At 36.6% G+C, this 25620-nt stretch overlaps 1 protein-coding gene across 2 annotated transcripts; it reads right to left on the reverse strand.

The window, feature by feature from the left end:
* Positions 1-159: 159 nt before the first annotated feature.
* LOC115620340 (transcription factor cwo) lies at positions 160-17687 on the reverse strand. 2 transcript variants are annotated; one of them, XM_030513539.1, is made up of 4 exons: positions 16188-17687; positions 4228-4351; positions 3463-3784; positions 160-2950 (listed from the first exon to the last, which is right to left on the reverse strand). In XM_030513539.1, the coding sequence occupies exons 1-4, from the start codon at positions 16247-16249 to the stop codon at positions 1371-1373; spliced, it is 2088 nt and encodes a 695-aa protein (XP_030369399.1). In that variant the 5' UTR covers positions 16250-17687; the 3' UTR covers positions 160-1370. The 2 variants fall into 2 exon arrangements, with proteins under 2 accessions (XP_030369399.1, XP_030369400.1); XM_030513540.1 differs by having other exon boundaries at positions 4228-4923.
* Between the last annotated feature and the right edge of the window lie 7933 nt (positions 17688-25620).

Consider the following 25620-nt stretch of genomic DNA (forward strand, 5'->3'; position numbering starts at 1 on the left):
ATTTGAATATTTTCAGTATTCAATTAGGAAATATTTGCTGCGCGCTTTAAAAAGTTGTTAAATTCATAAAAAATATTATTCGTTTGGATCATTTGTGCTTCTTCGCTTTTAGTGCGCGCTCCACAGCACAGTTAAGAGTTCAGAATAAACATCTCTAGAGAGTTTTTCAAAAACGTTTTATTAGTTTTTTTTTTTTTTTTATAAAAATGACACGATTTTCAATTTCTCTTGAATTTGTTGTAACTAACAAAAACAGTAACTATACTTAACAGTTAGATAAACATACAAACAGACATACTTACAAGTATATTGTATATTTTATATGCATTTACTTAGGACCGCATTTCGAAAATGAAAATTGGTGCGTTTTGAAAGCTTTTCAAGAAGCTGCTAAGCGGCTTCGGCGCTTACGGTCTAACAAACTTAACATAACTTGTCACTAAACATAACATACATATACATATTATTTGTTAAAATATAGTTCTTTTTCACGATTTTGTTGTTGTTGTCTTAGAATTTGTTGACTAGTGGTTTTTGTTTCTGCATATACATACGTGTGTAATTTTCAAAACCAGCTTCACGCGCCAAGTTAAATTAGAAACTACCTGATTTGAAACCACAACACTAATTAATTAATTTAGAGACTAAAATTATTAAATACCTAAAAAATACATACATATAATTCACAATGTTCTTTTGTTTGTTGGTATTGTTATTATTCCTTTTCAAAAGTTTTTAAAATCTATTAGATTTCTTTAGCGTGGGACTCTTGGCATCATGGTTGCAGATTAGTAAGCGACGCATTCTGGCTCTGGCCTGCACAATATTCCTAGACATCTATCCATGTATATAATTTGTACATAGATATACTCGTAGGTGTATATTTTCCAACTATTTAACAACTAGCGAATAGCTTTGACTTGTTTTGTTTGTTTGTAATTAAATCAAATGTCGCCACATTCTACACAGTTAACAGTTACTATATAGCATATTAGCAGATCAATGGATATGCCTTCGGCACCTTCAAGGCAGAAGAGGCGAGCGTTTCTAAGCTGTCTCTACGTCTTCTCATTTCTAATAAAATAGTGTATTTTACAAAAATATTTCTACAGTAAAACGCAATGGCGGGCCACGTTCTATATGCGGTGTGGGTGGTTGTGATTGTGGGTGTGTATACATATGTATGTTTATATGTGTGTTGTGGGTGCGTCAGCCCGCGCCCTGCGCTTGGCATCTCAAACAGTTAAACAGGTTATTTGTTTTTATTTCATGATTTTTGTTGAGATTAATCATTTAATGATTATTCACAGAATTACTGAGGTAGAGTTGTTCCTTTCCTATTATCCAGCCCCATGCCACAGGAGTTCACTTCACCAACTGTTGCTGATGGTCTGCTCGAGCTTTGCTTTGGCCACAGCGGCCGCTGCCGCTGCAGCAGCTTGAGCCACAGTTGAATTGGAACCAGCGACGTTGAGGGGCGTGGCAGAGCCGACTTGCTGCTTGCCAGCAGCAACGGCAGCAGCAGCGGCCGCAGCGGCTAATAGCGAAGCCGACGTTGTGTTGGGCATAAAGTTCACATTGATATTGATGGGATGCACCACCGGCATGGTGGTGTAGCTCTTCTCCAGCAGGTCGACGCCATTGAGGAAAGGCACCAGGACATTGTAGTCCACGTTGAGGGGCACATAGTAGTTCCCCTGGCCGTGCAGTGCAAAAATGGGCACGGCGAAGGAGTGGCGCGGGGGTAGAGGTGCGGTGGTGCTGCTTGGGGTGCCTAATTGCGCCGCAGCGGCCATTTTAGCCATGAGTGGACTGGAATTTGAGTTGTTGTTGTGAAGCTCCGCTTTAATATCACTAAACGAAAACGAAGGCTTCTCATCGCGCACCAGGACGAGTGGTGCACGACCACCGGGGCCGCCGATAATGGTGCTGGCTGCCGAATTGGTATTCGCGTCAGGAAGCAACTCACCATTGGCTGCCGCTTCGGCCAATTTGCGTTTCTTGGCCATAATGGGTGCAATTTCAGGCTCGGTGCCGTCTTTGGAGTGCTCCGACAGGGCATGCATGTGGGAATGGTCGCTCTGTAGATGCGGCGGGGCTGGACAATGCTCACTAGACGTCTCCTCGTCATGCAGTTCGTGCACAAAGCGCTCCTTAATGTGATTCTTGTACTTATAGTTGTTGTTGTGCTCTATTTCGTGCGATGATTCCGAGTAGTTGCGCATGCGCACCGACAGCAAGCTGTCCGTGGTGTGATGACTGTGTCCCAGATGGGCATGGTGATGATGGTGGTGCAGTAACGAATCCCGCGGCGGTGGCGAATGCATGTTCGAGGTGTCTGCGTGCAGAAGTGGCTCTCGCGATGAATCAAAATCATGCTGGCTAGAGTCCGTGTGATGATGCAGCGAGGCGGGTGCCGTAGACGTGATGACGGGCGCCTGGTGCGGCTGTTGTGTCGTCGGTGTGGCTGTCGCTCCTCCCGCCCCTGTTCCTACCACATTCGACGTCGATGACTTGGTGATCGTCAATGAGCTCGATGCATGCGAAGTGGTGGAACTGGCCGTGTTACTGCCAGATGCGGCGGCCATTACACTAGCCGGAGCCGTGGAATTGGTGGGTATATTATCGGAGTTCCCTGTGATGCTCAAAGCGCCACCATTGACCTTTTGTGGACTCTCTACGCTGGTATTGGAGGCGCTGCCATTGGCCACAACTGCAGCGGCCGCAGCTGCCACGGCAGCCTGCTGATTGCGATGCAGCTGATTGATATGGTTGCGAAAACTCAAGTCCTTCACATCATTGTGATCGTTGCTGTGCTCCACATCCGAGGTGGCCAGCATGTCGCGCAGATGGCACAGTGGTGGATGATAAGCCTGATGCGGACTGCCGCTGGAGGCGCTCACATTGTCGGGCATGTGGCAACTACCACGCGATGACTTGTAGCAATCGGCTGGAAATTAGAGAGAGAGAGAGCAGTCAGTCAGTTATTGTTTTTTTTTTTTCATATTTTCGGTAACTCCACTGCATTCAAATATATCTTGAAGATGAACAATTTCTCAATTAGTGAGTGATCACTAGACTCACTATATTTTAGTCTATTCCGACAATGTTAATCGAATTTCGAAACTGAACAACTGAACCTGATAACGTTTATCAAAGTATAAGCATAGTTTTGAGCTTATGGAATATTAAATCCAATCTGCTACTTTAGGGGCTTTTCAAGATCGCCGAGCAATCAAATTAAGTGTAATGCCAGGAAGGCAGATTACAAGTATTTTTTGCATTTTTGGATACTTTGGAAACCAAAAACTGTGCGATTTTCTTAGACAAATTAAATGTTTCAGACTAATAAATGATCAAGTTTTTCTTATACTGTGTCGATTTATAATTTAACAGACATTTGTTCACCTTTCAACATTAGTTTCAATGCAGTTAGGGAGCACTTTTTCTGGCGCTACTCACCCTTAAACACTTCGTCGATGTGCTCCTGCAGACGTGTCAGCAAGCGATAGCAAAAGTCCTGCATTTGACTGTCGTATAGAAATTTGGCGGCCTCCTTCATGCAGTCCATATAGCCGCTCCGATATTCGCTCTCCTTCTGCATACATTCGCTCTGCAGATGCTTGAGGTGACGAATGGCCATCTCGATAATTTCGGTCTTCTCGATCCGTCCGCGCCCCTTGCGTTGATACTGTGGCGGTATAAGGCGTGACAAATCGGCCAGGCAGGAGTTCATGCGGTCTCGGCGGCGTTTCTCAATGATGCGGTGCGACAGAGGGTCTTGCTGTGGGCGGGGCATGGTTTAAAGATATTGAAAAATTAATACCAATTTATTGCTGAAGCTATAGATAAGGAAGCGTGAGTGCATTTAACCATTATGCTAAATAATGATTGGATCGGCGATTTTGTAAAATTTTTATTTGTTTGCAAAATATTGGTTACAATAAAAAAGGGTCAAAAGCGGCGTGTCAGCGTGTGGCGTCTTTCTGTATATGCTCATCAGTGTGTGTGTGTGTGTGTGTGCGCAGCGATGCAGATGAGCATTCGTTTTCAGGGGCGTATGTGTATGTGGGCGGCAGTCGAAGTGGGCGTGGTCACTCTGATTGCTGTTGGCTGCAGTCACTGGGCGCTCTCTTTTGATCCTTTGATTTTGTTTTAAAATTCAATTGTTTGTCTGTTTGTTTGTTTGTTTGTACGTATGTTTCGCTCTAAAATTTTAATATTTACCCTCGAAGTTTTATTACGTCTTCCGGTGGCATATTCTGCATCATCCTCGCTGTACGCTGTGCCTGATGTTGAAAAATTTAAGCTAGATTCTGTGCAATAAGGAAAACTGGAGACTGCTGCTTCGCTATATTTTGTTCGTTTGCGATTTGTTTGTTTGTTTCATATGCAAAAAGAAGGGGGAAGGTAAGAAATACAAATAAGTCCAAATTTTGTTCAAAGATTTGTTCATTTTGTTTTTGTATTTGTTTGTTTTTTGGTTGTTGTTTTTTTTAGTAATGCATTTATTAGGCGCATAACTTAAACTCACTTAAAGCTAGTGACTTAAATATAATTAGTTTAGGATTATGTGTTTAGATTAAATGTAGTGTGTTTGTTGAGAACTTTATTTCGTTTCAAATCAAAAATTAAATGACGCTTATAAAGTACTAAGAGTATGTGGTAAAATCATATATAAATATGCTGCAAGAGAGAAAACAAGTTTATTAAATGTGCATATCGGATCAATTTAAAGAAAATCGAATGCTTTTCACACAGTGTCTGACGCTGGGGACGGCATCAATTAGTTTGGGGCCGACTACGAGTATCTGAAGCAAACTTTCAGTCTTTCAGTTTGTCCCTGCTCCGTGTAGATATGGCATTCAAAATCAGCTTAGAGACCACCACCGACCAATTTGTGCGCCCCAAGTTGGCACTTGGCTAAAATCAAACGAGCGATTTGTTTTGTTTTTGTTGTAGTAAAAAGGGTAAAATTCCTTAAAGTACAGTTAGCATACTTAAACAGAACAACAAATTTTTTCAGAACATCTACCCAGCAGCCACACAAACACATACTTCCAATATACATATATGTACATATATACATATGTACGAGTATATGCATACACAATTACTTCCGGCATACAAGACACAAATATTTTCTTACGTTTTCATCAGAGCAAAGCAAAAACCTCTTGGGTTGTGTTCTTGGGCATGAGTTTTGTGAGGGTCTGTTTTTATTGGAAGTAACACTTCGATATATTTAAATGGCTAGATATCCTTTGAAGTAGTTAATCGACGTGTTTTTTCTGTGTCAACTTTCAATCGTGATAAGCCAAATTTAAAGGAAATTGTAGCCATAAATGTAACCTCTGCCCTCGCTGTGCCACATACTCACATACAGACACACAGCCTTTACGTGAGTTCCAATCCCGATATTTTTATAATAGATTAAACAGTTATTTGTTTATTACTATTTCCAATTTTATTCATATTTTCAAATTTTTACGACTTTAGCTTTTTCACTTGTTTTTCCTTTGCTTTAATTGGCAATTGTTCCATATCCTCATATCTATATTCAAATTCCAAATAATCCATTGTGAAAACTACAGCAATCATGTTTATTTACTTATTTTATTTATTTACTTCCAAAATATTATGTTTTAAATAATAATCACATTGTTGTGTTCAAAACTGTATATCTGAGTCTAAGTTCTATGTAAATGCAGCTAGCTGAATCAAAACATAAATTAGGTAATTTTTCCACCCAGTTCATTTTCCAACTATATTCGCCCCTTAGTCATTTAATGGCAAGTACGCATGTTAAACAACATAGTACTATATCTATAAATTCTGAAAATATATGTACAACCAACACGTTTCCCGCACATTGACAAACAAAACACAAATCTTATACAAATAGTCAATTTAATATACTTATGTATGTATGTATGTATATGTGCGTAGTAGACTATATTTCCCTGCTGTTTAAATTTAGCCAGCACACGTTTTTATTGCATGTGCCAAAAATAATGAAGAAAAGTCCGCTATACATACTACATAATTATATATGTATATATATACACATACATTTGTACATATGTATGTATTTAATAGGAACAGCAAACGGAATTTATGAGCGCGTTCATCAGGCATTCATATTTACAAACATTTTCAAGAAAACTAGAAACAAACAATCTATGCCGCGTGTTGTTGCCAAGCCAAGCGCTAGCCGCAATAGAGAGAAAAACAAAAATAAAAACAGAAAACAACACATTAATATACATACATACAGAGATGCCTAATATATATTATATACATACATATTCGTTCACACACATATTCATTATTCAATTCAATGAACGCCAATGACTGAGCAGCCAAAACAAACAAATGTTAGATAGAGCACTGTTTACGGCACAATAACAAAATTGAATAAGAAACAAATAATAAAAAAATTTATTTAAAAAAAGAAAAAGAAATTAAGCAGCGCGACAATTTGAAGCGGGAACGATTCAGAAAACGCTAGAAAACGCAGAGTAGAAGCATTTGCTGGCGATAAGCAAAAGACAGCAACTACTATACTGGTATGTACATACAGATACGTTAATATGTATTTGCACATATACATGCATACGTACATATGTATGTACTATATATATGTATAGTATATTTAAGAAGCCATGTTGTTGTCGCCAAAGTCTTTAACATATTAAATGTGTATAAATACAAATATATATAGATGTATTGATGCAAACGTTAGATACTAGTAGCGACCAGAGCATGGCGCTTGGAACTTGTTTATCGATTCTACGACACAACAACATAAACAAAAGCACACATATCGTCAGACTTGTTAAGCAATTTATGGCACCAGCCCCCTCCGCTGTTTCTACAAAGTCATTTTAACGACTTGTTTTTAAAAATAACAGCTTCTCCGTTCTCTTATGATTTATTGTGAAATTCATTTAAAACCCAAAACAAAATAATACAAACAAGCCACGCACTCAAACGCACGCAGTACAGGGCGTATGAGTAATATTGCCACTTGATTATATGTACAAGTAAGTGCAGTCAGTCTGCCTGTCGCTCATACTTCGTTTACCCTTCGTCACACATACATACATATTCAGTGAGTGTGTGTGTGTGTGTGTGTGTAAAGGCAGGGCGTTGCCTGGCTACATTTCTGAATATGTTTATTTTGCTTGCATTATAAATTTCATTTTGCAATGCACTCGAAAACGTGCGCTGTTTTTATACCTTCCTATACTTCTTATATATGGGCAGCATATAGTATTTATTTACTTTTTATATGCCACTTGAGCTATAGGAACGTGCATGCACAATATTATACGATAGAGTCAGATACAGCTCACTGGAAATATCGTTATCCTAACCTATACCTAAAACATTTTTGATTTTATTGTTAGTTTTGTTAATGCGATTTTGTTGTGACATTTAAATAAACTCACAAATTGCTATCAAAGCATTGGAGCTGTTCAAATAAATCAGCATAGCAAATTTATTGCTCATATGAATTGTACATGAAAGGTAGGAGATATTTAAAATCCAATATAAAACAATTTGCATAAAAGTCAGAGGAATGCGAACACCAAGATTTTTCTCACATACACTATTCAGTTTTAGAAACACAAGCGTTCATACAAGCAGGCACAGATTGCCGTTTGATGGCGATGTTTGAATCATTTAAATGACTATTTCCTACATATGTGTACATATTAATGGGTTTACTCTGTATTTTACATTCTGGTATTCCTTCACAGTGCTTGCACTTCAGTTTTGTTTCATTAAAAATGTGAGTAGTCTTTGGTATTTATAAGAATCCCGTGCACACGGCGTGCTCTCATTTTACATCATTAAATTTCAAACAAACGTATGCAGAATGTTGTCAACCTTTGGACGACGGCGTCAGTGGCACTCGAATCACTCGCTTGATTCATGAAAAATGTGCGCGATTCAGTGAACCCGAGAACCCACAAGTACATGCCTCCCAGGGGCTAAAAGCGTGCTGGCATTCGCTCAGTTGGCGACGTTCTAGTTGGCGTTTGGCTGTCGCATGGCTTTTGTTGATGAGTGTTGTTTTTGTGTTTGGTCGTTTGTGTCGTTTGGGCTATTAAGTAATTGGCAATTGTTGCGCGTATAAAATTAGGAATGAGCCAGCCAACATATACTAAATGTGCCTGCTTACAGGTAGCCGCCGGGCTCTAAACAAACTAATGACGCCAACTGTTGATCAGCCGTCGCCATTTTGCCAAGAGCATGCACAGACAATCGGCCACATATTGCAGCTAATAACAAGATTTTTAGGTGCGTTTTTTGCGCCAGCTTACATATACTCGTAGTAGCTCTGTATAGACCTACTTATGTATAAAGACGCATGTAGCTTTTGTCGAAGTTATCGCAAATCTAGAATTGATCACTATTTCCGCATGTCACTATAAAAATACAACGAATACAACTCGTGCCCGGGCGGGCCTATTCAATATTATTAGTTAATTTCGTTCTTTTTTTTTTGCACACGTTACGCCCAGACGTGTCACATATCAGGCATTAACCCAAAAATACACTCAATGCTTAACAATAATATTCAACTTTTATATTTCCTGCCGTAGGCTCCACTTATCAGGTAAACTTTGCTTTGATAAGAGCAGCTGCTGAATTATTTTCTTTTTATTTCTGCACGTGATTGTGACGCGCTGCCAATTAGTTTCAAGTGTGCTCGTCGTTATATTTTCTCATTATTTGTTTTGACTTTATTCTTTTTTTTTAGTTGTTAGAATTTAAGCTAGAAAGTCACAAAAAAGTTATCTTCCGGTCTTTAAACAGCTTTTTTATGATTTATTTTGTTTTTTTTTTGGTTATATATAAAGCAGAGAAAAGTGAATTTTTTTAATGTCTGTAAACCTAGACGCTTAGATAAATTTTAAGATAGATATGCCTGGGTGGAATGACTCCTTTGATCGTAAAAACTATATTATCTTAAGTACAATAAGAAATTGTTAATTTAAAACACTTTATAAGTTTGAAAGTTTTATTAGACATTTCTTCAGGTAGGACCATCGGCACAACTATGAGAATTGCATTGCAGACGAGCTGGCACTAGCTTGGAGGTCTACTTTGTTATTATTATGTGTATTAAACTATTTCGGAATTACTGCCTGTCCTATTCCACCCCTTTCTAGAATATACCAAAATCAGTGTCTATATAAAGATTATCTCAATTCAGCAATAATTTTAAGTTGGTTTCGTGGTATCACACATACCCATAATTTCCCATCTAGTTAGAGCCGTTATCACTTCGAGTGCGTCAGTTAAGTAAAAAAAATAATTACCTGCATTTCATAGACTTCATATTCAATCTAACTAACGATAGCGTGGGCTTAATAGCCATATAGAAACAATAATGATTAAATACAAATGTCATATGTATAAATTTAGTCTATCGTTAATCTGGTGAGTCACGGCTTTTTTGTGAATAACGAAAGAGAAGAGAAATTGCGGACACTTGTGGGAGCGTCTTCGGCTCTAAATGTGTAGCAATTACAAATGAAATGAGCGACACATTTAACCATAATTAGCATATGTTGCAACAACAACAAGAAGAGCACAGTTCAATGCCAACAGATCTCTCACTAATTTTGTACTTCATATCTTAGTTGTCTCCCTTGCTTTTGTTTCGAATTCTATTTTTTGTTTGTCATCAAGCAAAAGAAATATGAATGTATTTGAAATTGTGAAATAGACAATAACAAAAAAAAAGAAACACTTAAAAACGATGACGCAGTCGATAGTATTCTCAAAATAAAAAAGTACCTCTCCTCCAATCATAAATGAAATACGTTTTGTAGGAAATTCTTGTTTTTGGCAAATTAGCGCGTCAAAGAAAAACTGTTGAGCGTTGACAGTCCCAATGGCAATGACCTTGACTTCTTAGTTTGCAGTCGAAATAAATAAATGAAAAAAAAAAAAAATAATTAGTCTGCGAGAATCAGCTCTGTTGATAAGATACATCACATAATAAACGCTAATGCAAGAAGGAACAGCAAAAAATATTATCAGCTTGAGCTTTTTTTCCAAAAGCAAGTGCATTAGAACGATTTAATTCAGCTGGAAACAGCAGGTCACCCAAATCATTCTCTCAAAACAAACGATAATTAAGTTAATGCTGGGACGATCACGTGAGCCATATGACGTGCAATTTTTTCTTACGACTGAAAACTGGAATTTCCATGCAAACCGGTTCGCTCCGGTCATACCGAGGCATGGTCTTTGCTTAGTGTTTTCGCTAAAAATACAAAATGAACAACCGCCAGCGCACACGTGATGATATAATAATGCCAAAAACTGAACTCATCGCACGCGCAAAGTGCGAAATGCTCCACAAATGTTCGAAAACTAAACTACAAAGACTTCAAAATGTATGTATTTTTGCTAGTTAAAAAAAAAAAGAGGAAAAAAAGAAAACGTGTGCACGTGCCGCTCAGCCGCTTAGCAACAATCAGCGAAGCGCAATGAGGGCAACAACAACAGACCAATTATCATCGTTTGTTGCTGCCTAAGCAGAAAACAATTCAATAAAAAAGTCAGCAGCAATATACAAACATACAGTATATATGTACATGCGAGTATATGTCCAATTAACAGCGCAACAACAACAACTACTACTACTACACCAACATTTATTTATGTATGTATGGACGTGTGTTGGCAAACCACCAAGTCACGGCTGCATTTCGTGCCAGTGCGTGTGTTTGTCTTTGCTGATTACGTATACGCATCTTGGTGCGCAAACTAATTTTGTAGAATAAGTAAGCAAGCACGCAGGCTTACTAACAATAACCCCCACAAGAGCTACGGAAACGAAAACAACAATAGGAACAGGCAAACAAAACTAAAACAACAGGTGACATCGCTTACGTAGGCGTTGATAAGCCGCTGATCGACTCACAATACGAATTTCGTTTGCGTCATTTACTCTTGCATATGCAAATTTTCCAAAGCTACTTGCACGTGTATATGTGACTGATTATGTAAGTGTGTTAGTAACAGTGACAGTCACTTGAGAACGAGGGGTGTGACTTTAAAGACATGCTAAACGGCCAGGCATGTTTTCTTATTCTACATAAAAAATCAGGGTAGATAATGATGATTTTGTATACACAGAGAGTTCCAGATATGCGAAAAAGATAGGCGTGGATCATGGATTTTGAAGATACACAAAAATAAACAGCTGAACCCCTTTGGATAACTTCAATTTTTCCTATAACATGAATCATACATGTGATTCGTAAAACAATAGAGCATGACGTAATAATTGACCAAAGTAAAGTAATAATTGTAAAGAACTTGCTAGCTAACAGGACAGAATTCATTTCGAAAAGCAGCGGCTAGATTTTAGAATGAATCAAATGAATGAAGTATATTAGATATTAGATGCATATCAGAGCCATATAACAGCTCTGTTGAACGATTTTATGTGAAAAGTTTAAAAAATCAATCTGTACTAGAGATTATAAATAAAAGTGAAATGTTTATAAGCTACATTTAATAACAGATTGTTAATAAATATTTTGTATATTGCGCCACTATTTTATAATTTATGACTTTCTTGTAATTTAACATTGGAACTCTGCCTTGCCACAGATCTGTCATTCTTTCTATTGCTGACCTTAGACCAAAAACTTATTTGTACACATATAGCCATTAAAATATTTTCCATGTCCCCCAATGTGCTCCTAAAAATGTGTGCCAATGCATAAGTAAATAAGCTGGCGTCCATATACAAAAGACCCCTCTTATATCTAGGTCAAAAGACATAAACATGCGAGACTATTTAAATCATTTAGCGCCAATCAAATGCAGCGCGTCTCATTTAAGTGGCCGCTGACTCACAACTCAGAGACCCGTGAGCCCAAATGGCCGATGCATTAATCACAGGCGAGCGCAACGAAACACAAATACGAATACGAAAAAGTGTGTAAATTTCTCAATATTTGCGGCACACTATATATACATACATATCAGTGTATATATGCATATGCATAGATGTTTGTATGTGTAACTGCATGGAAAAGCGGCAAACGTGTCTACGTGCCAACGCTTAAAATGCCAATGGACGAGCGCCTGGCTGGGTGAGTGCGTTGCTGATGACGATGCTAACGATAAGGCAACGTATGGGGACTGGTCACTAGACGATTCAATATACTTATATTCAAATATAAAGAAAAAATAGCCTGGGCATGCCGATACGATACTTATAAGTAGGTATGTACATATGTATATATAATTTATACGTACAGCTATGCTATTTTTAATGTGTCTGTCTTGTCTGCTGTTGCTCTGTGTAAACATCGGTTGATGTGTAGACATATGTACATGTGTATATTATATGTGTGTAAGTAATGGAAAATTAGTTCCAAAAAATGCACGATGAGACTCAATTTACACATCAAATTATAATATAACTAAATCTTTTAATAAAAAATACACAAAAGAGATAACTGATACCTTTAAACATATGTATTTGAACTAGGAAGTCGTAAAATAAATTCAAAGAATTCAAACAACTATCACAACAAAAATTATTTCAATGTAAAAACGCAATTTTCTTTATTTCATAACTTAAAATACAAGTTTTCCAATAATACATATTAATGTTGGTTAAGTTCTTTTCAATACATCTGAATTGTTGGCCCAGTCCCTCAAATAAGCTACACATTAGTTTTATTTTGTAGGTCAACAAAACAATTAAAATAAAAGTTGAACTACCAGATGTGTTCAATAATTATATTTTATGTTTAAAAGTGTTTACTATTATTATTATTTTATAGAAATAATATATTTTATAGAAGTAATAATGTATTTTTTGGTTTAAGTAGTTTTCGAACCTTTATGTATTGTCTGGAGTTGTAATTTGTGAGCTGGTATCCTACATGCGTTTGTATTTTAGATCCTTTGACTTGTTGTTTGCTTTGACGTGTTGTCTTGCTGAACATTTGTGAGTTTATTAGCTTATATGTATGTCAGCGAATGGCGACCGACATATAACACAAACGTATCCAGCAAACAAACACAACGTTTTCATTGTGTGTATGCATGTGGTTATGCTTTAACTATTTCACAGATCACTGATCACCGCTGATAGCGTAAATACTTGTACTTTGCGTATGATGTTCACAAGATCCCGAAATCGAAAACAACGAGAGACAGCTGCGTATTATAGTTGAGCTGGGTCAACGGTTTGGATTTATACCAACTGCCTCGTCGTGCAACAAACCCGAGATCTCATCGACTGCTTGGCAACAGCAACAGCAAAGCCAGCAACGATCGTCCATCTATATACACTATTTACTGCTCGCATCCATTTTGTTCTTAGTTCGAAGCTGTGCGTCACTGCGACGTTTTATCTCGCGACTGGGTTATCTAGGCTTTATGAGTTTGTTTGCTTTTTGTTTATCAAGAGCACGCGTAGTGAAAATTATAAACATTTGAAATATATGACGACAGGCACTCGTTTACTTTAGAGTATAGATGCGGACGGAAAGGGGGCCTTAGTGTTTGTTAGACCGAAATCACTTTTGATAAACTTGACAACGACGTGAGCGATAATCGCGTGACTACGCATGTTTACGCTTATGACATACAGAATATATGTACATACATACATATATAGCACATATGTATCTGTATATTTGTATTTGTAGAGATTTCCAAATCGCGTAGGTGTTGGCAAATTAATTTTTATTTAAACAAGACGCAAAACCATTGATAAGAGAACAACAAAAATATCAGCTAAAGAAATTTCAAGAAGTTGTTAAAAGGCAGATAACTACATGTAGGTATCTTGTATGTAGATTAAGTATCAACTACTATCTTATAAATAGAAAAGGCTTATGTTGGTGTCAAGCTTGATGTTGAACGAGCTCGGCAAGACTGAAACCAATTATATTTATAATGTAGTGTTAGCGAACACTAAGTGGTCTTACTTCTTATTACGATAATCAAGCCCCAGCTCCATTAATACCTTCGCGTAATCACAAAAACGACCAAATTGCGATGAAGGTCAAGTTACTAGACCCAAAAAGCATAACCAATTACTAAGTAAAAACAAATGGTTAAAATAAGCATCTCCCAATCAACAAAATTACCACAATGCGAATGGCTAGACAGCAATATTAGGCGAACTTAATACGCAACACGTGACGTATACGCAATATGCATGGTGGGGCAAAAAAAGAAATACCTATGAAAACAGCAAACAGTATAAACTATAACACAGTCCGTGTCAAACGGCTGTCAAAAGCCCACAGAAACAATATCAAAATTTTTTAAAACCAAACTAAACTTTCTTTCCTTAGTTTTGTCTCCGCACAAGTGAACGGCAAAAGAAAGCCAATCAAGATAGGGGGCATCTTTCATAACACTCGGCGACTTGACTTGGAAATTGAATTGGTATTATTTATGGGTTTGTTGTGCGAGCTTTGGAAAAAAAAAACCGCCTGAAAAAAATCATGCAATCGCACGCAACAGCGAAATGAACTGGAAACTGGCAAAGGAAGGAATACGAGAAAGCAAAATGAAAGAAAAGTAAAGCACTTGCCGGGAGGCAGGCTGAAAGCTCGCTATTTCTGCTGCTGTTGTTGTTGTTGCTACCATGGCATAGTTGATTGGATTGACGTTATAGAGTTATTTATAGATATTCAATTTGAAGCCCAATGGTCAAAAGAGTAGCTTGGCATGGGTTATAGCCTGTCCACGAAAATGGCATATAAAAATAGACAAAATAGACAACAAAAAATTTAATAATAAACAGCAGCTAGAATAAAAAAGTTAACCAGCTGACCTTCAAAGGACACGAACTCCAGCATATATATACACAGACACACACAAATAAAGGCGTGAGTTCAGAAACTTACACATTTCTAGGTGGCACGTGTTTGTTTTTATTTTTCGGGTGACTAAATGGGGCGCATGGCAACACACCTCTCCCACACATTGTCACAATCAAAAGACCCGACCAATTCTGTTGCTATTTATAACAAGTCGACATGTTCGGGGTTTTTCAGAAGCGTTGACATTTAATAAACGCCGCTGTAAATGCAACCAGCTACGCTAGTTATTTATTCAAATCAAAAATTATACATCGCTTTCAATTAAATTCAAGTTCAACAGCAACGAAAATGAAACAAAATCAACGTCACGTTTGCCTCGTTGGTATTGTATTTTGTTTTTATTGGCAAAATGCTTGCATAAATAAATGAAATCTTTTAAAATGCGTCTAAAAATAACGTCATGCCATAAGATGACGGACTGCCCACGTTTTTTCACTCACTGAACGCGCGTAGCTCATGTGTTTTTCATGTGCCTTTTAATTTGCAATTTTCAACAGCTTTCAGGCCTCCTAAGTTTTCTAGCTCACGTGTTAAAAATAGGCACGCCATTTATTTTCGAGACCTCAGCGACGAATGTCGGACAGTCCACAGAAACTGCGCACATGAAGTGTGAAGTAATGGGCAATATGCAGCTAATACATTCCACGAACAATAAAAACCGACAACAAAAATAAAATGGCCATTTGCTTGAAATCGTTTTTTGTTAAGGTAAATCATTTTCTCACTACATATGTTTAAAAACTCGATCTCAATGTCTAAAAATACAACTTTGTAATTTTGTTTGAATTTTGCAATTTGTAAAAAGATAAGCTAAAACATAAATATTGCAATTTAAGTTTCTTTTTATATTTTTAGGGTATCATTGATTTATTCTAAAAAGTAAACGTATTTTTTAAACTTTTAGGAAATTACACAATTTTAAATATTAACAATAAGTCATTTTTTCGAGTATATCTAAAAATGTTTAATAGGGCTCAGGACTTTAAAATATGGCCAGGATATTATGTTTCGAAGCTTGAGCCGAGCCTTTACACCTTACACTCACACAAAGGAAAATAAAACAATTACCCAACACTGTTAATCAGCCAAAAACACAACCCAGAGAACATATACATATGTTCCATATGTGCGCTGTGTGCCCAATGTGTAAAACAAATTAAATGATAGTTAAAATGTTCGCTAAAAGCTAAGCTAAATTATGCCTAAAATAACTAAAAGTTCGAAGCGCGAATGCACGCCTCGGTGAAAGTGAGTTGCTTGTACTTCGTTACGGAAGTTAACAGCTATACCTACCTCTCGTATTTAACCGCATGGGCGGCATGTCCGTTCGCCTCGCTCCAATAAGAAGGCTCCATAGTGTGGCGGCGGCTGCTGCTGCTGGCGGCAACGGCGACGGCGGCGACCCTGGGCAAAATGGCGGCGGTATATGCTATGCCTGCCTGCTGATGTTGGAGGTGCTGCTGCTGCGACGTCGTCAACGTTGCTTGCAGTTGCGGTGGAATGGTGGAAGGTGTTGTTTACGTCAATGCAGAAAAGTAGTCAAAAGATAAAAACACACCGGCGAAACCGAGTGAGTAAAGAGCGCACGAAGTGAGCACGACACGGCGACGGCGACAAAAATATGACAGCAAACAGGTTGTCGCTGCCGGCGAATTCAGCGATGGCTGCGGCGACTACTCCGATGACTTGTCGGCTGACTTGGTGCTATTTCAGGTGGGTTCACTTTAGTTACACAAGGTGGTTTCGTTTGTTGTTGTTATTTTATAATTTTTTGTTTCACTACCTTGCTTTTAGGTACAATTTTATCACACGTTTTTTTCTTTGTCGTTCACGTTTAAGAGTAACACAATATCCGCAACTCCTTGCCGTCGTGGCTGCGTTCATACACTTGCAATTGTTGTTCTAAATTTAGCATAACATTTGGTATTTATTTATATACTTGTTTCTAAAGCAATTTTTTTTATTTTTCAAAAAATGATTTTCTTGTCGTAAGATAAGCCTGTTGTTGGCCAGCAGACAGAGGTACTCTTATCAGCTCTTTGTTTATGTACTACTTCAGCTGATAACGTGGACGTACATACATATGTATGTATTGAGCTGAGATAAGCTGAACTGATAATTACCAAACGTTTTATTTGTGTTTTGTTTTTATGGGCGCGCCGCTTAATAATTTCAAGCACGTTGGCAGCGCGTTTTTTGCGGCTTTTCTAGCATTAAATATAACAAATTTTCGTGCTGCTGTTTGACTTAACTTGTAATTTTCTGCGGGCGACAATAGACACCGCCCGTTTTGACTTTTGCCCACGCGTTGCAAAACCTTGAAATTTCTTTACACTCACGCATAAAACTCGCTCGCTCACGGGGCGCCAACAAAACGACAAAAAATGTCGAAAACGTGATTGGATTTATCGCACGACTAAATGTATATACATATGTATATGTATGTACGTATATGTGCGTCTGGCTTTTTGCCTTTATACTCTGCTCTTCAATTTACACGTTTTGGCTTGGCAAACACAATTTTCTTTATTAATTTCTGTTATACGCGGCTTTATTTTATTTGTTTTATTAATACACAACTTCCTTCGTTTCACAGTGGAATTTTACCAGCACATTCGAGTGGCGTATTTTGTTGTAGTTGCTGTGCTGTTATTTGTGCGTGCGTGCATGTGTATATATCACTACAATAACACTTTATATATGTACATATGTATATACAAAATTTTGTTGTTGCTGCTACTGTTGCTTTTTTATATTTTGTTGTTCAGCAAAACGCTTACTTCGTAGTTATTCCGCTTCGCCGTCTGAACGCCACCAGAGACTGAACTGAAATGAATGAAAAATACACGACGAATTGCTAAAATTAAAAAACATAACATAGCAACAACAAAAAAGCAGCGAGAGAACGCATTGCCGAACGTGAGAGCGACAGCGAGAGAGAGTGGCAACTTTGTCAAGTCATTTCGATGTCGTGTGTGTGTAGTGCGTTGATGTTATCGCATTTCGTGCGCGGCGAACGTGATTGCCACTGTGGGACAAAACATTTATACTTAGAAAAATTTTCTTAAATATTGCTACAAATGTTTATTTAATTCATTTCCAAATGCGACTTACACAATTTTAGTAATACATATATAGAAATTGTTTCCATACAATACTAATTGAGTTTTGTCTCTGATACTAAGAGCTTATCATTTACTAATAGATTCATAGAAAATTAATATAAAATTTTTTGTTTTTTGATAAAAAAAAACGTAGCCCATATAGGCGAAGAAGCAAACACACATAAGCTCAACAATTGTATACGAATAGATAGGCAAAAAGAATACCGTTACTGATGTCAACAGGGAGGCGTGCGTTGCGTGCTCTTTTTGGTATGTGCTGTAGTTTGTTATTTTGTTTGTCAACCTAAAAGGCCAGAGACGACAACGACAAAACTCAAGGTAGGCATCGTAAACAAAAAAACCAACAACGACGGCAGCTTGGCACATAATAAAACACGTGAACGTGACAAATTCCAAAGCGAAAAGGCGCTGCCTCTGCTGCCGCATATTGGTTACAGTTGACAACAACAAGCAGTGCGCTACGTTGTCTACTACACCCACACAAACACACACAGACCGCCGACATCTTGCTTTTGTTACAGGGCGCAACAGTCGTCGTTGGTTTCGGCTCTGTGTGTGAAAACATAACATACAGGCATTTATATACTTGTATACATATGTATATAATCATGAGTAGATAAGTCATGTATACCAATACATAGAAAAGTGTTTATATATGTACATATGTACATATATATATATATGTGCATTTATTCGTATTATTAATTGAAATAATCATACGCAGCGTTGGCTCGTCACAAGCACGATTGCCTGTTAGCTATTTCTACACTCCCCGCTCATGCCATCGGTAATATACTGTGGGACTAAATGGACTATATTTGGCTTCAAAGTCTATCGAATTCAAAAATTCATGACGGCCGATCGATTTCCGAAAAAAAACAATGTTTTAGTCATAAAACGTCAGCAACTCCAATTTTCAGAACTTTGTTTTACTGATATTTATTTACTCAGATTTATTTTAAAGCGAAAGCAACAACGAGACAATCAAATAATTTGCATACAACTTTATATTATTTTACAAGTAGGATATGAAAAGTCTATTTTTTTAAATGTTTGTAGTAGAAACCTTTTTGGTAAATAATACTGATTGGTTTTAATGGAATATTCATGGAATATTTGATTATTTTTATTATTATTTCTATTTATTTGTTTGTCATCCTAATCCTAGCGTAACAAGTATCAAATACAATAATATAATTACAATAATTATTTAATTATTTATCTTAAAAATATAATCTTATATTATCTGGAATTTAAATGTAATTTTTAAATTATACAATACATACAAAACCAATCGCAAGACTTTTTGCTACGAATATAAGGCTTTTGAAATTGAAATTTGAAGCTTCTATTCGATAGTGCGAGGTGCAATTTAACTCCAAAGAGCTGAAAATGGCAACGAGTGTGCGGCAGCGCCCGCAGCTTTACAATCAAGACATGTTGAAAGCAGCAGGGAGCGCAAAAATTCATTGGGCATGACGTAATATCTCACGCGACGTGAGCGTGTCAGCAGCAGGCCAATACACACACAACTCACTCTCACACACACACTTTTGCGCTCACGAGTTTGTTGTTGGTCACGTGTTGTCGAAATGTTTCGGCTACATGTAGTATTGGCGTTCAAATGAGTATATCAGCGCGTGTCTCTATCAGTCCAGCTTGTTGTTTATGTTGCCACAGCGTATTTTGTTATTTTCCAGTAACTTAATTAAATTTAAACATCGTTTTACCCGGGCTTGCACAATGTATTGTTTTTGTTCGATGGCATTAAGGCGGCGCTTGGTTCTAAAAATATCGCAGCAAGCTGAGCCGAACGCTCCAAAGGTCATTTGTGGCACTCGTTGCTCAGCAACAGGTCAGGTCACATCCCAAAGTACAATACGAAATAATTACAATAATGAATAACAGCGACAACAACAACAATTGCACAACGCACGTTCGACTAAAGCCACAAACGTGCCAAGTGGAACAAAAATAAAACAACAAAATGGTTGAGGAGAAAAAATTGCATTGCTCCAATGTTTGCTTGCATAAGCTACCTGTCTGGCTGTCTGCCTGTCTGTCTGTCTGTCTGTCTGCCTGTTTGCATTGCAGTTGTTATTGGGTTTTTTATTTTTCATTTTATTTTGCTTTGCTCTCACAGCTTCAATTATATTGTAAATCGGCAGAATTATGACTGCTTTACATAATAGCATATCGGACAGTTGTAGCTTCGATTGACGTAGTCGTCCACACGTGTGAACGGAAAAAGCGGTTACCCTCGTTTTGGGCAGATCACATGTCGACAGACACACACTCACAAACACGCATACACACATTCATACATATATAAATACATATGTATGTATGCGCATACTTTCAGGCACATGTAAGTTTTATTTGCTGGGAAGTTTGTGTTGCGTATACGCCCAGTTTTACAATGTTCAAGATAAATATGTATTACAACACTACTTGGCAAAAGTAATTACACAATTAGATTGTACTCGTATATTGAAACCCGACTCAGTTCTTATATTCTTCAATATTTAATGAACCCTCTCATATTTGTACTAAGTATTGGGTTTAAGATAACGCTGGAAATTACGCTGATAGTCCGAAAAACAAAGTTATGATAAATGCAATCAATACAGTATGTGCCATGGTGATTAACCTGAACAGCAAATTTCAACCTTTGAGGAACTCGGCCAATCTGAAACTATCTAAATCATATGAGGTCAATGGTAGCGAGCCGACAAAGCTTATAATTCTTACATTTTTTGTATTTTGCTTTCTGTGTATTAAACAGAAACGTGTTTCAAATCGAACATGTTCAGCTTTTAGGTAGATTCAGAAATACTTTAGTATCAGAATTTACCTGTTCCTAATATTTTGCTTAACACCTCATTTAAAACTCAAAATACTTAAGCAAACTACTGTGCTATACTCGTATATGGCCAACGGAAATGACGCATCACACACGTATACGCCCCGTGTTGCACGTGCATAGTAATAAAAATTTTCAACAGCCTCGACTAAGCTCCCATTACTCAAAATAAATTCGTAAAACTTATCAAGACAGGGCAAACAAATTGTCGGCAACAACAACAACTCGTTCATCGTCAAGTTCAATAAAATTGTACCGCTTTTGTTGTAGTTTTTGTTATAGTCACGTGTCATTAGGTGCGCGCTATTAGCTGCGTATCAAAAAATGTTACGTTGCCTGTGAATTTCCATGAATAAAATGCAATCAGACGGTAACAAAAACAAAAGCAAAAAAAAAATAACTGAATAACAGTGACAAGCAGTAATATGTTTAAATTTGCAGTGGCAAAAGTTAAATAAATAAATAAACTGAGCAAACTGCATACTATATACAGAAGAAAGCAGAAAGGCATGACAATATACATAAAATATATACTAAACGAGTATATTCAGTGCATGGACTGCAGATTTAAGCCACAAATTTTGAGCTGAGCGTAAGTACAAGTAGCTTTACAAAAAATGGCTACAGTAACAACAACTAAAAAAGAATACAAAGATAGTTAAAGAGTGTAAAGATTTCATTATTCACTTTTAATTTTCATAAAGTTTGAGCAAAAAATGTTTAAATAATATTGGACTATGTTATGAATCTGATCGCCAATACTAATGATATATGTATAATGGTGAACACTTTCCACCATTTCAGATACATTTCAGATAAAAACATCTGACATTGAAGAAGTTATTTTTTAAATAAAAGAGCTACATAATATACGCTTGCAGGTATAAATACATATGTATATTTATAGAACTAGATTTAACTAGATTTTTATTATCTTTATGAATGAACATTTCACTTCCATAAATCAGCTTGTTTTTAATGAGTTTTTGGGAATTCAACTGATAAGCAGGTGATTGCGGGTTTTATGACTTATTTTGATACATATAAGATTTTTGTGGTTAGCCACAAATGTGTTATGTTGAAACATATACTAATGTTTCGAAATAGAGCAAGTTCCATCCACGACGAAGGACTAAATCGATAGATACTGTGTGGAACATATATTAGTATATTGAAGAAAACTTTTTATGTAGCTTTTCATTTTGACAGTTGTTTGAGTTGATAAATTGTAGGTAAGCATTCTGGACGAGTGTATATTATTTTTATTATTATTGACTTCTGTAACACTGTGCTATTAATTGAAATGTTTCAAGACCTGACGACTAATTCATCAAAAGCGATGTCAAATAAAATTTGTAGATCCAATTGGCACTATTTATTAGACAATTTGTTCTACAAATATACAATACGAATAAAATAAAATAAAAAAAATGTGTTAGCAACTGGCACCAGCCCCCACGACAAAGTTGGGGCCGTGTAGAAAGAATCAGCGTTGGTCGTGTCAATATTTAGCGCAAAATTTTAATACACATTCGACACATATGTATGTATGTATATAGGTATATAAATTTGCATATATGTATGTACCTACTTAGACATGATTGCATATACCTACATGTATAAAATGATTAGCACCACCCTAAAATAAATAATCAAAACGGTGAAGAATTGCCCTAGTAGGTGAGCAAGACGAATGCGTGCTAAGCGGCGCGCTTATGCCTTTCGCTCATAAAATCCTAGGTATACCTGAATGTACGAAAATATATACACATATATACAATATATATCGTACATACATGCGTATAAAATAGGCACGGGCAAGACAGTTGGCTTATCAACGAACGGCCGGCAAAAGAGGCAAAGAATAACATTCAGCAAACGACCTGCCAAATATCAAAGTCGAGGGTGAGCGAAAAAAATAGAAACGTTTATTGATAAAAAGCAGCTGCAAAAATAAAAGAAAAAGAGTGGTAATCTATTTTGCAAGCCAAAAATTGTACACCCTTCCAAAGTAAGAAACTTATTTGAGCTTCTGACTGTTTTAATATTTCAATATTTAAATGCAAGTTTTTCAACTTTCGTATCATATTTCAAGAAATTAGACTTTTGCCATCAAATCCAATACAAACATTGATTTGATATTCATAAAGTTAGTAAAATAAATTCAAATCACGAGCGCCTTTAAATTTATTATTATTGTAAATCAATGTATAGACTTTTTTTTAAATTCTCAAATTAAGGGAACATATTTGTATGAGTGAATAAATATGATTTTGTTAAATAATTACATTCCTACCACAAATAATACAAACATAATAATAATATAATATATATAATAATAATAATATTCGTTACTTTTCATCCTTTAAAAGCAGGTTTATATTTTTCTATGTAACTTTTTTTAGATTGACCAAATCACTTAAGTTCTTAGGCTTAGCGATTTCAATCAGAACCTATTAATTTGTTGGGTCAGGCTCACAGATCAGTTATGTATAGATTTGTTGTCTGTATATTACATATACATACAACGAGTTTATTTATCATTAAACAAGTGGCTGAATGAATTAACATTAAAATAATTTGAGAGGTAAGTTAAGACATAACCTATTTGGTATATAAATAGTAATATTATTAATCACTAGTTTAATTGAATTACATTTATTTTGGATGAGGTGGATTACGATAAGTCTCTTATTGTTTGGTTATTTATTTTCGAAAAATTCAATCCTGGAATTAAAGATTATGGATATAAAACCCTTTTTTAAGGGTATTCAAATCAAGTAAGAAGTAGTGCTTGCTTGCAAAACTCAAGTGTCCGGTGATTCTGACGACGCGCTACAATAAACTTTTAAATGAATTGCGCTCGTCGTTGTTGTTGTTCCCCACATACATATACTCGCATGCAGATTAGAAATCTGAGGCCAGAGCAAGAATTATAAATAAATGTAAGTCCCAATGACCAGTACGCCCGACTGACTAACTGACAGTCTGGCTGACTGGCGGGTCAAATGTTTCGGCAGGTGGAAGGGAGGGCAGCAACACGTGTCTCGGCAGCTGAGCAAATGAAAAAGCAACATATAAAACATATAGAAGAAGAATTCGCTTTATTAATTAGGCATGCACACATCACTCACACACATCTGCTACATATGTACGTACATACATACGTATGCACATATATAGTGTACATAGAGACGAAGCACGTTTGCCATATGAGCTTGCTTTGTGCTGCTCGGCTCTTATTTATTTATTTTTTTCAATTTATTTCGATTTGTTTACAGTTTCGAGTTCTATTTTTGCACCGCTTAGTTATGTAAACCTTACAAGTTGTTACACGTTTTGCATTTAAATGCTTTTCAGCTAGTTAATAAATCAGCCGGGCGGGTTTTGAATTTCCCATTAGGCAGCGGCCATACAGGCGTGATTCAAGCGTCAAGGTGACGCCGCCAAGCTTAGGCTTTCTATTGATTTTAGATGAGGGACAAGCACTTAATTTCATTTAATTTTAATGAAATGCCTTCGAAAAGGCAGCCGTGTTAAATGTATACAATAGGCATTCGTGATATTTGCATTGTACCCGTATATGAATTTAATTATATACGCTGGCAGAAAAACAAGAAAGGAACGCTCGAGTCGAGCAACTCTTAAATATCCTCTACCCACTTCCACAACAAAAATAAATTAAATTTGTTATGTATTTATTAAATAGTTTTTCTAATAAAATAAATAGTTTTAAAACAAATAGGTAACACTTACACTGCTTTAACAGAATAAACTTACATCAATATTTTGTGTATTATTAGGCGTGTCTATGCGGGACTTTGTGTTCGCCATCGTGCCGGGGGCTTTCTTTTTAAGGCTTTCTTATTTTTTAAGTTGAAATTATAACATAATATTTTTCTATCAAAAGCACAAATGGTTGATTTATTAAATAAATAAATAGAGTTGGCAATGGGTCGTGTTTCCGGTTGTGGCACTTCGTATCACGCGTGTTAAATATTCCCATCTCGTGCGTGTTCGTATTGAATCGTGCTACGCATAAACAATCACGAATATAGCACGAAACAAAATGAGCAACTTAATATAATAATAAAAAGATACTAATGTTAAGTAAATAGCCGCAATATACCTATGATGTAATTCCATTTGTACAATTATTTCTTGAGATTTAAAGCATAATATAATCAGAATATAAATGAGATTTGTGCACTACAGATATATGATCAGCATGGGGATACAATTCCATTTTCCGTCCGGTTAATCTGTCTTTTTGAACCACCTCTTCTCCCATAGGAACTTTTGTACTTTTGGCGGACATAGATTATACAAGTGTGTCGATATTGGCCATGTTGGATCACAATATTATATTATAACGCCGCTAGTATTGGAAGCGATATAATTTAAGAGTGATTGTTGAGCCAAAAACTGGTTTATTTCTAAAGGTACGGGAACCAAGTTACATATTGAGAATGCTGTACTCATATCTAAGTATCATTTTTGCATCACACGTGGGCTTCGAATGCAAAATAAACAATAAATTCATTCTAATGATAAGATAGTATGAAAACAGTGTCGGCCCGTGACCATGAAGGTATAAAGTTTTGTTTTAGTTTTGTCTGGGCCATGACAAAGATAATTAGCTAACTTAGGTCGTTTGTTATGAGTTAAGTACATAAAACAAGTTGGAGGCGTAAACATTCAGCTTTAAGATCAAGAGAGAGAGCCAGACAAAAGTAGA

This window comes from Scaptodrosophila lebanonensis, unplaced genomic scaffold (genome assembly GCF_003285725.1).
Source record: "Scaptodrosophila lebanonensis strain 11010-0011.00,11010-0021.00 unplaced genomic scaffold, SlebRS2 tig00000024-arrow-pilon, whole genome shotgun sequence".
In the NCBI taxonomy this organism is placed as follows: domain Eukaryota; kingdom Metazoa; phylum Arthropoda; class Insecta; order Diptera; family Drosophilidae; genus Scaptodrosophila; species Scaptodrosophila lebanonensis.